The sequence below is a fragment of the Tiliqua scincoides genome, chromosome 4 (genome assembly GCF_035046505.1).
Source record: "Tiliqua scincoides isolate rTilSci1 chromosome 4, rTilSci1.hap2, whole genome shotgun sequence".
In the NCBI taxonomy this organism is placed as follows: Eukaryota; Metazoa; Chordata; class Lepidosauria; order Squamata; family Scincidae; genus Tiliqua; species Tiliqua scincoides.
Window position 1 is genome coordinate 218,264,139 of NC_089824.1, and position 13,010 is coordinate 218,277,148.

At 47.6% G+C, this 13,010-nt stretch overlaps 1 protein-coding gene and 1 pseudogene across 5 annotated transcripts in view; both read right to left on the reverse strand.

The window, feature by feature from the left end:
- The window catches only part of KCNQ2 (potassium voltage-gated channel subfamily Q member 2), a 133,537-nt gene that overhangs the window by 18,430 nt on the left and 102,097 nt on the right, over positions 1 to 13,010 (reverse strand). For 4 of the 5 annotated variants that reach the window (XM_066623295.1, XM_066623294.1, XM_066623292.1 and 1 more), the window contains 3 exons: positions 8,458 to 8,681; positions 5,764 to 5,872; positions 1,800 to 1,931 (listed from right to left, as the gene is read on the reverse strand). In XM_066623295.1, coding sequence (XP_066479392.1) covers positions 1,800 to 1,931; positions 5,764 to 5,872; positions 8,458 to 8,681 — 465 coding nt within the window. The remainder of the gene's footprint in view (positions 1 to 1,799; positions 1,932 to 5,763; positions 5,873 to 8,457; positions 8,682 to 13,010) is intronic. The other variant, XM_066623296.1, reaches the window with a different exon arrangement.
- On the reverse strand, positions 8,139 to 8,255 carry LOC136650552 (5S ribosomal RNA; annotated as a pseudogene).

The window sequence follows — 13,010 nt, forward strand, 5'->3', positions numbered from 1 at the left end:
AACACATCCATGGATGGGATGGGACAATAGACAGAAACATGATACATCAAAGAATAATGTCATGGCAAACTTCACTGCTTTTGTGAACAGATATCATGAGAAATGAAGGAGAATGTGCGCATGAACACTCCCCAAATTTAAAATATTGCCATCAGGTAGTTGGTGTCACAACTGCTGTAAGCTGTCTCTGGCACAAAACACGTCACACAGAGTTCAATACTTCCTTTCTCCATGTTTTCATTTAAACCCATATCAGACTGCACAAGCTGCAATCTTGTGATTTTTATTTTTAAGAACATAAGAACAGCCCTGCTGGATCAGGCCATAGGCCCATCTAGTCCAGCTTCCTGTATCTCACAGCGGCCCACCAAATGCCCCAGTGAGCACACCAGACAACAAGAGACCTGCATCCTGGTGCCCTCCCTTGCATCTGGCATTCTGACATAGCCCATTTCTGAAATCAGGAGGTGGCACAGACACATCATGACTTTTAACCCATGATGGACTTTTCTTTAATTGTATGCTGCTCAGTCACCCTCCATAAAACCTGGTTTGCCAGCTGTGGGAGAGATGAGATTTCTGGTTATTTGCCCTTTGGGTGAAAAAGTAGCTTGGAGAATGTGATTTTGAACTCAAAGACTAATAGAGGGTTCAGCATTTCCTTCCTGCCCATCCCTCCTCTGCCCAGGCTGATGTTGGCTTCAGGAACCTCTCAGACCTCCTGTAATGTGCAGTTTCAGACTCGGCTGAAGTTCAGCTTCAGCTATATTGGGTGAAGACAGCCAACTATTTCCTGAGTGATGCCTTATTACAGGCATGTCAACAGCTGGTCATTTGTAGAGTCATGCCAGCTGGTGAGTGGAAAGCTGCCATTCTCCTCCTCCTGGAGCTGAAATGTGGTAAAACTGCACCTTCCTGTTTCGTAAGATGAAACAAACCACATGTCTACCCAAGTTGCTTTCATGTGTACTACAATCAGCAAGTTGGTACATGGTTGCAGTTGGAGAGGGCAGGTAAATTGATGATTCTCTTTTCTCTATCTCTTGGTCATACACAGAACTCAAGGGGAATTTTTAGATGCCATATTTTCAAAGCAGTACTTTTAAGTGAAAATTAGCTTTTTCTGACTGTCTTTACATATTAATCTTGGGATCACAGTAGACCCCCAAGGTCCATGATCACAGGTCCATGGTTCCATGGACCATGGAATGGAGCTCAACAGGTGGGAAACCCTGGCCTCTGAGCAGCCCACTTGAAGGCAGGCTGTGCAGCATGGCCTCTTCCAGTTTGAGAGACACTTGCCCAACAGTCTGAGGCAAAGAGGCAAAGAAGGAAGGCCCACAGCCAGGGAGACGGACCAGGGACAGACTGCACTTGCTCCCAGTGTGAAAGGGATTGTCACTCCCGAATTGGCCTCTTCAGCCATACTAGACGCTGTGCCAGAACCACCATTCAGAGCGCGATACCAGAGTCTTTCAAGACTGAAGGTTGCCAACAGTAGACCATGTAGGCAACTACTTTCCTGCATTAGATGGTTGGCTGCCATTTTGAAAGTAACTAAAGAGGCAAGGTGGAACTCCTACACAAAACTCACTGGCTGTCATACCCACTGAGAATAATCAAACTGAAGAGATGGTCTGAGACCCATGCTTATAACATACTATTTACAACTGCAATTTAAGTAGCCTTAGTATGGCTTTCCTCAAGGAAAAAAAGGAAAAGTTTGCTGACAATTGTCATGAAAACTTTTGCCCAATGGATAGTAGAAAGCAGAACATTGAAAGAGGGGAGGTTCTTGCCTGGATTGAAGGTTTTTGATCCTGGAAAGCATGTCCAGATGTCCGGCTGAGTACTGCTCAATGACGTCCATTACATCGTAGGGCCTCAGGCTCTCCTTGAACTTCCGCTTGGAAACCAGAAATCTCATAATACTAAAGAAGAAAAGAAGAAAGAGGCTGACAAATGGACATTTGCAATAACGTGAGTACTGTGTTTTTTTCCTTTATCATCTCTCTCACAGACACACACACACACACACACACACCATTCTGCTCCACACAAATCTACACCTACCCCATTTGTTCACTTGCACTTAGTGACATAGCTACAGTAGGGACAGTGCCGTAAGACCTGCAGGTGCCACAATGTACCATGTAAGTGGCCCCTCCCACTCGCCATCAGAGCCATCGCAGCCTGTAGAATCCAGTGGTTTTCAGGGAGAGTTTGAACCACAGTAAGTTTTTGCAAGGGCTGGGGGAGGCAGCAACGCGATCCCCAGGATCGTGTCGCTCAGGGGGCTGCAGGGACTGGGCTGCACTCACCAGTCCCTGCAGCAGCCTTCCTGGGGTGCGGAAGGACCTGTGCGAGTGTCTGCAAGGCTCCCCAGGTCTTGAAAAGTGAAAGCGCAGCAAAACCGGAAGTGGAGCACGATCGCTGCGCCGCTTTCACTTTTCAAGACCTGGGGAGCCCTGCTGATGCTCGCGCAGGGCTCCCCGCACCCCCAGGAGGCTGCTGCAGGGACTGGTAAGTAAATGCCAGTCCCTGCAGCCCCCTGAGCAATGCGATCCTGGGGATCGTGTCACTGTGTTCCCCCCGCCCCTTAAGGGGAAAGCAGCCAGGGCTCACAGGCTGGGGCGTCGCAATGCCGCAGTTTGAAAAGCCCTGCTCTAATCTCTAAAGAGGATGCTGCTGAGGCTGGAATTTAGAGCAGTGGTATACACACTGCAAGCATCCATGACTAAGCATGGTTCATATCGCATGCCAGGGACTTTTTTTTAAAAAGGAAAAGCACATTGAAATCCATTTTATTCCAACGTTGTCGGCATCCTTCAGTCTCGGAAGACTATGGTATCGCGCTCTAAATAATGTTCTCGAACACTGTTCTCTCCAGTGCGCGAAGCCTGGGTAAAGTAGTTATGGAGGATAGACTGTTACCCATGCAGCAAATCCCCCCTCTCCACGTCGCTGAAATGGTCCAAGGGAAAGGCAGAGACCAATACGGTTGGTTCCAGCAGCGTCACAGAAGTTGCCAGAACGTGACTGTGTTCAGTTCAGCCATGAACTGCCTCAGGGACTCCGGCTCCAGATTTTGCCTCAAGGTTGACTCCTAAAGCCTTTTCCCTAACTGGATGTAGCCACAAGGCAGTGAAGCTTTGGGATCAGAGTTTTCCTAGTCCCATCAACCCGGTGGCTGTTTAGTCGCCTCTTACAACAAGTACAGCCAAACTAAGGGCCTATTCTTAACCCCAGCCCCCAGGGGAATATCCAACAACATTTTTAGAAATATTCATATTTATGGAAAGAAATGTGAAGAATTCACATTTCATTTTTTTTTTAACACTGCCCTTCCTCTAAGGAGCTTAGCGTGGTGTCCACAGCTCCTACCATCCTTTTGACCTCACAACAACCATGCGAGATTGGCTCTGCTGAGAGACAGTGACTGCCCCAGTGTCACCCAGGAAGCTTCGTGGCTGAGCAGGGATTTGAACCTGGATCTTACAGGTTTAAGTCCAACACCAGAATCACTACACTATCCTGGCTTCCTCTCTGATATATTCCCTCTTTGATCTGTGATCCTAAGTGCTCTTAAACGTACTGCATTTTTGGTACTACTTTTAATTGTGTTTTTGTGGTGCTTGTATTAATTTTATACTCTTTAGTGTTAGCTGCCTTGAATGCATTGTTAGAAAGGTGAAATAAGCTATAATAAACTAATAATAAAACTAATAAACTAAACATAAACTAAGCATGTATGGAGCACGTATGATCATACAGTGCATTCTACTTCAAGTTCTTCCTTCCATGAAGAAAGGCTGTCAACTGAGATGAATCACAGAGATAAACTGAAGACTATCAGCTCATGTAGTTTAGCTATTGAGGGGTCCTACTCACCTATCCCAGCTAAAAAAGCTTACTTTTTCTTTCACTTTTCTTCCTCAGCCAAAGAGGACTTTTTCTTTGAATGAAAACTATTTATTTAGCTTTCAGCTAAACAGCTTTCTGGCTTCTTTTGTTGAAAAGTGGTTTAGAATGCCCTTTGGGGAGATAAGGCGGGGTATAAATTTAGTAAATAAATAAAATGAATATTCTTAATAATAATTTTAATAAACCATATAGTGTACACACTTATTTTTATGAAACTTATTATTATTATGAAGCAAACCTTCCTCCCCACCCCCTGTTTTTATTTAAATGTGAAATCCAAGAAGTGGGTTTGTAGGAGAAAAAAAAAATAGTCTGAATTGTAAAATTTGCCAGTGCCGTAAATTGACTGATTTATAGCAATTTAGCATGTTTATTATTATTATTATTATTAATATTATCAATATCAATATCAATATCAATATCAATATCAATATTAATATTAATAATAATAATAATACAGGTATTTATATACTGCCTTTCTTGGTCATCAGAATTTATATACCACCTTTCTTGGTTGTCAGATTTCTCCTCAGACTTTAATTCAAGGCGGTTTACATAGGCAGGCTATACTAAATCCCAATAGGGATTTTTACAATTGAAGCAGGTTCTGTCTTTCAAGAACCACAACATTTCAGATGGATCTTTTATGATCTGGTATCACATTCTGGCCTCCATTTTCCTCCCACACAGGCTGACAGCGGCCAAAGAGCAGGTGGAATAACTCGGCATAACTCTGCTAGGCTTGTCAGCTGCTTCAAGGTCTCGCCGTTCACGGTGCTGGTGGCCTCGAACTGGCGACCTTCGGATGCTATCTTCAGGCAAACGGAAGCTCTACCCTCTAGACCAGACCTCCTGCCTTATATTTATGGGATTTATATTTAGTAAATGAAGCTAAATAAAGCTGTCGTGTTAATTTTACACACTGTATAAATATTTCAACAGTTTTTCCAATGGCAAAACGTATTTGAACTCGAGTATTTGACAAGGGGGGAAAAAATCAATAAACCACTTATGTAGAGTAAGAGCCCAATCCTGGGCTCGGTGCCGCAGCTGCAGGCCGACATGCACTGTCACAAACGTGCCTTACGGCACATTTGCGAGCCTCACCGCCAGGCTACCGCCCATGTTAGCCCACCATCAACTGGTGCTGGGCCAGCGCTGGGCTACTGCCTGTGTTAGCCCAGTACTGGCTGGTGCTGAGCTAGCGCCGGGCTAGTGTGGGGCGGGCACCTAGCCTCTGCCGCTTGGCAGTCTCACGGACTGCTGAGCCGCAGGGGTGGGGAAGAAGCATTCCGGGAAGGGGAGAGGCGTGGGGAGAGTGGAGAGAGGGCAGACAGGAGCCATGATGGGGGGGTGGGAAGAGGGCGGGTGGGAGGCATGCCGGGGGGAGGGAGAAGGGAGGTAGGAGGTGGGGCTGGCGCAGCAGCGCTCCACTGGATCCTGTCTGTTTGTGGAGGGCTCAGCGCCCTACACGAACGGCTTTACTTTTAAAGTGAGTAGCCCCATTGAGGGGCTGCTTCCCTTACCCGGGAGAAGGGGATGAAAGTCTCCTTCTCCCGGGGCGCCGCCTGTGGTAGCCCGAGGCACGCAGGATTCAGCAGTAGCTGTTCTCAGTGCTGCCAAGGCTGGGCGCCCTGGGCAGCTCAGGATTGGGCTGTAAATCATTATTTTTTCCATAGAAAAATGTAGCAGTGAGGAAAAACTCCTCTCTTCCATAGGCAGCAACACACACACACACACACACACACACACACAGAGTGGTATAATTCTTATGAATAATATTATTGTGGTCATTCCTTTCCCTACAACGTTCACATATCCCTCCTTATCCACCCTTACCACACTGCCCTGATGCTGACTTTAAGGCCAGGTGTCAGGTCTTCGGTCACAAATTCAAGGTTGCAGCTCTTGTTTTCATCGGGCATATCCTCTCCGGGGAAATTTGCTTCTAGGAAAGACAGACAGAAAGCACTACTAATGAAAGCACTGCAACCTCGCGTTGTCGCAGAAGAGCGGAAGTATAAAATTCCCAGGACTGCACGCAGGGGATATGGAAAAGTCATGCACAAGTGGCTATACACTTATACAAAATCCATAACACTCCCTGAATGCCTTCCACCACACCAGGCAGCGGAAATTGTCCTCTTTCAACAGTTGTTGGCCTGTTGTGCTAGTATTACAATTTCATCGTACCCCTGGGCTTGTACTGTGAGATGGATTTATGGCCCAAACCTATGGGCCATTTACACCACCAGAACAAGGGTTCTAGCAACATAAAAAGCTTTACGGCTCTTGGAAACGCAACAGCTGTGAGCACGGCCTGGGTCTGCGCGATGACAGAGAGCGGGCACCCACCATGGCCGATAAGTTCACACAGGTGTCAGGAAGGAGGCAGGGAGGGTATTGCATTCACAGGTACCATTTTCCAGAGTTTCTCCTCCAGAAACTGCAAAGATATCAAATGGCCTCATAATACGTTTGACCACAGTACATCACAGTGAGGGAAAGACCAGCCAGGTCTCAGTCACTGGTAACTGCAGCGGTTTCCTGACTCTGCCTGATATAACACTGCTCCAATAGGCACTTGTCATGCGACTGCAGAAGCAAGGGAAGGAGGGCACTGGCCAGAGGAATAATGATAGATATTTTAAAAGGGTTACCCTAACTTCTCTCAGATGAGAAAAACAACTGAAATTAGAGCCAAAACCAGGACTAGTGTTTCTGTTAAAAACAGGATAGGAAAGCCATTATATCAAGTTGACCTGCACAAAAGAACATGCACGTCATAGTTTTCCCAAAAGGGAAATTCCAGGGTCTTATGTAACCAGAGTTGTGGGCCAGGAATCTTTGTGATGCAGGGCAAAGTGACTTCCTAATTAGGGCTGGAGCCATGTACCAAACTGTCATAGAATGCCCAATAAGGAAGTGGAAGTCACATGGGTATCACATGAGTAAGTTGTTTGATACACCCTATAACTGAGAAGTTCAGGGTGTGGTTCTCTGAGAAACAAAGGAACCACCAAGGGGTAAAATTTCTGTGTCCAACCTGGATCGGAATCTGTTTCTAATCTGTAAATAGCTGTAAATAAAAGCCTGCATTTTGAAAATCTAAAGGCTTTATGACTGTTCAGCATTGCGTCAGAGAACGAATCCTAGAATATTTCCGTCAGTAAGGGCCACGAGGGTATCTGCACCACTTTCATCAAGCAACAATATCAGCAATGAGGGAAGTTCAGCCTGGTCCTAACTGGATCACATCAGATGCCTTTATACAAGTCCCTACTTTGTTCTGGCTTTATCAAGCTGTTGTGAAAAAACCATTCTTCAAGGCTATGGATTATACTCAACTCAAGAGAAGGAAGGTAAAGGGGGGGATGTTAGAGAAATGTTGAAATGATGTTTTAATTGTTTTTAAATGTTCTTTTATTTTTAATGTTTATTGTATTTTACTTTGTTTTGTATTTTAAATTTGATTGTTCGCCGCCTTGGGTGCCCTTCGGGGAGAAAGGCGGAATATAAATCAAATAAATAAATAAATTCCTTTCTGTATGTTTCTGATGTTTTAATTGTTTAAATGTGTGGGTTACCTGAGAAAGTTTTGGATGGGGGGCGGCTGGCAGTTGCGAAAGGGTTTACCACCTTTTCTAACTGCCATTCAGAGGAACGGTGAAGCAGCAACTCACTGTATATGGTAACAAGCTGCTGGGAAGTTCTACGGCCAGGGAATAAGAGGGAAGAGAATTTTATTCAGGACTCAGTCCTCTGGGCAAATGCAGACCCGTAACGAGGGCAGAGCCTGAGGGGCACCAGCCCTGAGTGCTCCATCAATTGGGGGCGCATGACTGCCCCCAGGCTCTAGTTACAGAGGAGGTGCTGGCAGCTTCATGCGCCCTGTTCCTTCTCCCTGTGGGGAGAGAGCGGGGTGCGCGAAGCAGCAAGCTGCACAAGGCAATTGCTTCTGGATTCTTCCTGGAAAAGGGGGCACTCTCTGCAGCCGCTTCGCGCACCCTGCTCTTTCTCCTCTAGAGGCCCCCAGCCTCCACAGAGAAGGAACGGGGCACGCGTAGCGGCCATAACAAGCACCCCCTCCGCTGGGGAAAATCTGGAGGTGATGTCACAATGTCATGTGACATGACCTCACTGCCCCAGGTGCCAGGGCAGTCAGTTATCACTCTGATGGTTGGCAACCTTCAGTCTGGAAAGACTATGGTATAAGCCTACAGCACCCAGTATTCCCAGGCGGTCTCCCATCCAAGTACTAACCAGGCCTGACCCTGCTTAGCTTCTGAGATCAGACGAGATCAGGCATGTGCAGGGTAACAGTTGCTAGACTCTGCCAGTAAGGTAAATGGGGGTTTGTTCTGGGGGCAATCCAAAGGAATGAGCCACTCTGGGAGACAATGTTTGTCTAAAAAGTACTGTAAAAAATAGGACAAAAATTTTTTAAAAAATCAATAAATAGTTGTACGCTTCAATCCAAGTGCCCTGTGCAAATCCAGCCCAGGTTTTTCACTGACCTTCCTCTGCCCTCACCTTCCGAGTTTTGGCGAGACGCGGCTCCCTTAATACGGAAGGCTTGGCGAGCTCGGCTCCGGTCTCCAAAGCTCCAGCTCTTAGGCACTTTGCTTGGGCTGTCTTCAATGCTCTGGTCTGCACTGGGGGATCTCTGGACACCAGGAGCCTGAGGGGAACCTTTACCTTTCGTGGCGGCACCTCGGGGGCTGGAGAAGACACGATCTTTCAAGCTGACCTTTTGACTGCGCCCAGAGACAAATTGAAACAAGAGACAAAAAAAAAAAAAGGGAAACAAGCAGGGGAAGTCACTCCAAAAACAACATGGCGGCTCCCCTTCAGCCATTCAAAATCAATTGTCTTTCAAACCGGCAGCGGCAGAAGCAGCGGCAGTGAGATGTGGCTTTTAAGGCTAAACTGTTTCTAAAAGGTGTTTAGGGAATGGTTTCCATGGTGATGAACGAAGATGATACGAGGTCATTAACTGAGGAGAAAAACTAGGGGTGGACATGTAAACAGAAAGCGACCTTGGGATGAGATATAGTTGAGCACAATGGAAAGAGCAATTGTATGCGGAGGATGTTGGAAAGGATCAATTACTCAAAGTCTGGACCTTGGTTCTGGCCCAGAAATAGGAACAGTGAAGAATCTCCAAGGTACATCCGTCATAAACAACTTCTACCAAAGTCCTCGCATGAGATCAGCCAACCTAGCGCAGACCTGAGGCCTAGAACCTTCCTTATTTACCACCCGATTGTACTAAACCAAAGAAAACCCTACAGAGCTTCCATTTTCCATTAGCCTCACTATCCACAATGCAATGTTCTGAGTTATAATCAAGACAGAGGAAGCTACTCCATGGAGAATTTTTCACTGGTACCTTGTTATTGGTAGTCTTTACTCTCTCTGATTTAAAGACTATTTTAACAGCGCAATCCTCACTTGTGCTGAAACAGGCAGGCCAGGTACCCAGGGCAAGTTTGGGGATGGCTGAGGCTTGGCCCGTGGCAAGGGAAAAAAATTCCCCTTACCCTAGGGAGAGCAGCAGTGGCCCCAATGGGTCTACTTGGATCTACTTGTCAGGTGGCACAGATCCAAGCAAAATGGAGTTGCTCCACTTCACCTAGGAATGGGATCACCTACTGCCAGCCCTCCCTCACCCCGAAACATCTCTTCCCCACCCGCCCAGACGACTGCCTTGGCCAAGCTTGGCCAGCGCGGACTTACCTCATTTGGGTACAGTACAGGCTGGATGCAGCCTCTGCGGGCCAGCGCGTGTCCCTGCATTGGCCCAGTCGACAAACAAGGAGGTGTGCTTTATGGCACGTTTGTGACCTTTTCAGGCCAGCGCAAGGGACTTGCGCCGACCGGGCACGAGGTTTGGATTGCACCCTAAAACACTTTACATGCCACACATTAGTGAACCTTTACCTCCATCTTTTAACTAGGTCATTTTGTCTTCCCACACCCTATCCCAACACCTGACCAAGTAGTTAACCTTGACAAAGTAGAACCTATTTTTCTAGGCATGGGCCACTTGCTCCTCCCATTCACAAAACAAGGTGGAAGAAAGTTTGAGGACCATATAACTGAACTCTTAGGGGACTCCGGCCAAATTCCCCCCCCCATTTAATTGTTGAGTGATTTTCACAAGAGCTACACCCCAAGAATTGCTACAGTTTTCTCAGAGCAGCCCCTTCCGCCAATTCTGAGTTCTACAGTGGCTGGACTTGGAGCAGCCAGGCTTGGAGCTGTTAAAGGGGCTGCTATGAGCCCAGCCAACTCCCTTCTTCACTCTGAATTCTGCAGTGACCGGGCTTGGAGCAGCCCCTTCAGCTGCTCCAAGTTTGCTTGCTCTGAGCTTGCCCAACTCAACTGAGTCACTTCTGTGTGCTTTGTGAACAGAAAGCAGCTTGGAGCAGACAACGCCTCCCCACGCTGGCCAAGTATCTTCTTTGTGTTCTCGCTAGCTCCGTGTTCTCACTCAGAGTGGCTGCAGAAGGCCAAGGTTGAGCAAGGGAGGGGTGTCACCCATGCTCAAATCTCAGCCATCTTCAACCACTTCAAACCACTTGATGTTCTCATGAGCACAGCTTGCAAGAACACAAAGGGCAAAATCCTAACCAGGTCTACTCAGAAGTAAGTCCTATTTTGTTCAATGGGGCTTACTCTCAGGAAAGTGTGGTTAGAACTGCAGCCAAAGACACACAGAACAAGACCGTTCATGGTTTTGTGATCTGGGGCGGTGGCATAGCTGGAGGGGGGCGGATCACTCAGCCTGGCAGGGAGGTGAGTGAGCGGGCCCTCCCTTCGGAGCTGTACGGCTCCGTTTTGGCCCCCCCCACGCTGGAAATGGCTCTGAAGGGAGGGGCCTTTCGCCCACCTCCCTGCCAGACTGAGTGATCCGCCCCCCCTCCAGCTACACTACCGGTCTGGGGGGATGGCAGAGTTATCTGCCAGCAGGAGATCCAATAAGAGTATGTTGGGGGGGGGGGTGGTGGCAATGTACTGTACAACCATATCTGTGCAGACTCATAGATACACTGCATACCATTCTGTGGCTCATGTTTGCGGAGAGACTATAAGCCAAAACCTAGAGAGATGGGATGAGATAGGAACTAGTATGGGTAAGGCAAGATGGGAAAAGCAATTGGAAGCTGGTTCCTCTTCAGCTAGAAGAGACCTGCCTACAGTGGTGAACGCTGGTCTCATTAGGACAGGTCCAAAGACAAAGGATTAGCCTGGTTGTTGCCTGGATGGGATACTGCCTGGAATCCCTATGCAGATAAGGGCGCAATCCTAACCCCTTGTGTCAGTGCTTTCCAGCACTGGCATAGCGGTGCCAATGGGACATGTGCTGCATCCTGCAGTTGGGTGTCACTCACGGAGGCCTCCTCGAAGAAAGGGAAAGTTTGTTCCCTTCCCTCAGAGCTGCATTGCCCTTATGTCAGTGCTGGAAAGCACTGACATAAGGGGTTAGGATTGCGCCCTAAATATAATACAGGTATGCGCTGCTTAGCAACATTCTGGTGAACTACCAATTGCGTATGCAATGGTGGTCCCGCTGAACTTACTGGGCTTGCTGTCTCCACTGTTTATGCACTTTCCTTTCAAGAAACGTAGATAACTGCGTTCCATCCTGCCTTCTTGCTCAGGAAGGCATTCTGAGGGATTAAAGGGTTAACATAAGGCACTCGGAGGCATGACCCAGCAGCCAGCTTACTGAGACAGATCTGTCCTATTTGGTCCACCCAGGATGATAACCCTGGACAACATCACTGTTATTCCTTTCTCAGGAACAGGCTGGCTGGATAACTAGAGACACTGAACTCGGTGAAGGACACACACAAATAAACTGTGCATCAAGAGTAGCTTGAGTCTGAGAAACATGACTGCCCTCTTAAAAAAAATAGTCTGGCATTAAATTACGTAGAGCTGCTAAAGCACTGAGTCGCAATCCCTGCAAGCCATTATTCAGAACAAGAAGCAAGTGGAACATCCTCCGAACCTCTTGGCGCAATAAAAACAAGTAAGGTATCAACATAAAGCTGGGCCCATGGCTATGCTAAGGTTCAGCCAGGCAACTGGTTTCCAAGTCAACTAGATATAGCATGCAGGCACATTTCAGCAGAGCACAGTGCAATTGGGAAGGTGGAAAAGGGAATGGCAAGGATTTGCAGCTGCTTCAGGACCATGGTTTCATCCATACAAGATGTCTCAGAGAGAGGATACGGACGCACCAACAACTCAGGTTGGTAAGTGAAGCCGTATTTATGTGCTGGGCGGGCAGGGAGTTTGTTATGTAAATGTGACTACCAGTGAGATCCTACAAACATTTAATCAGAAGTAAGTTCACATACTCTCAGATAAGTGAGTATAGGACTGAAGCCCAAGTAGAGGGTGGAAACGGATAACTTCTACGCAGGGTCAGTTTTAGAATGTCGATACTCTAAGTCTGCAATCCTAAGCACATTTACTTAGAAGCAACAGCCTGGTCCTATCCTACACCGGTGCAGCAGGGCTGCACGAACCCACACTGTATCCAGCGCTGGGACTGATCATGCTGGAGGTCTCCACAGGGTAAGGGAACATTTGCTTCGTTATCCCATGTAGAGCTCCAGCCTGCCCAGTGAGGCTCCTTGAATCTGCACCAGTGAAAGTACTGACACAAGTACAAGAAGCCAGGTGTCGGGGGGGGGGAAGGCTCAGGAGGGGGAATAGGATATGGTGTAAGCCAGATTCACTGATCTTGATCCTCTCCAGAGCCTGATCTGACCCCTCTCCACCCCTCCTTACCCTGTTATGCTCCCTCCCTACCACTGTTCCATCCTCCCCCCGCTTCTACGCAGCTCAGAGCAGCTCCTGCCTGCTCCGTCAGGCGCAGCTCCAGGTCTGACACCAGCAGGACTGCGCAGCTTACTCACCAGGTGCCGCAAACGTGCTTTATGGACCTTTGCAATACGATAGCCCCTGAAAAGAGCTGAGCTCCTGCCGTTGCAAGCTGGTATAAATATAGGGAAATGAATGTTTGAATGTCTTTCTTCTGGTGTGCTTTTCGCCAAGTTCATCAATGA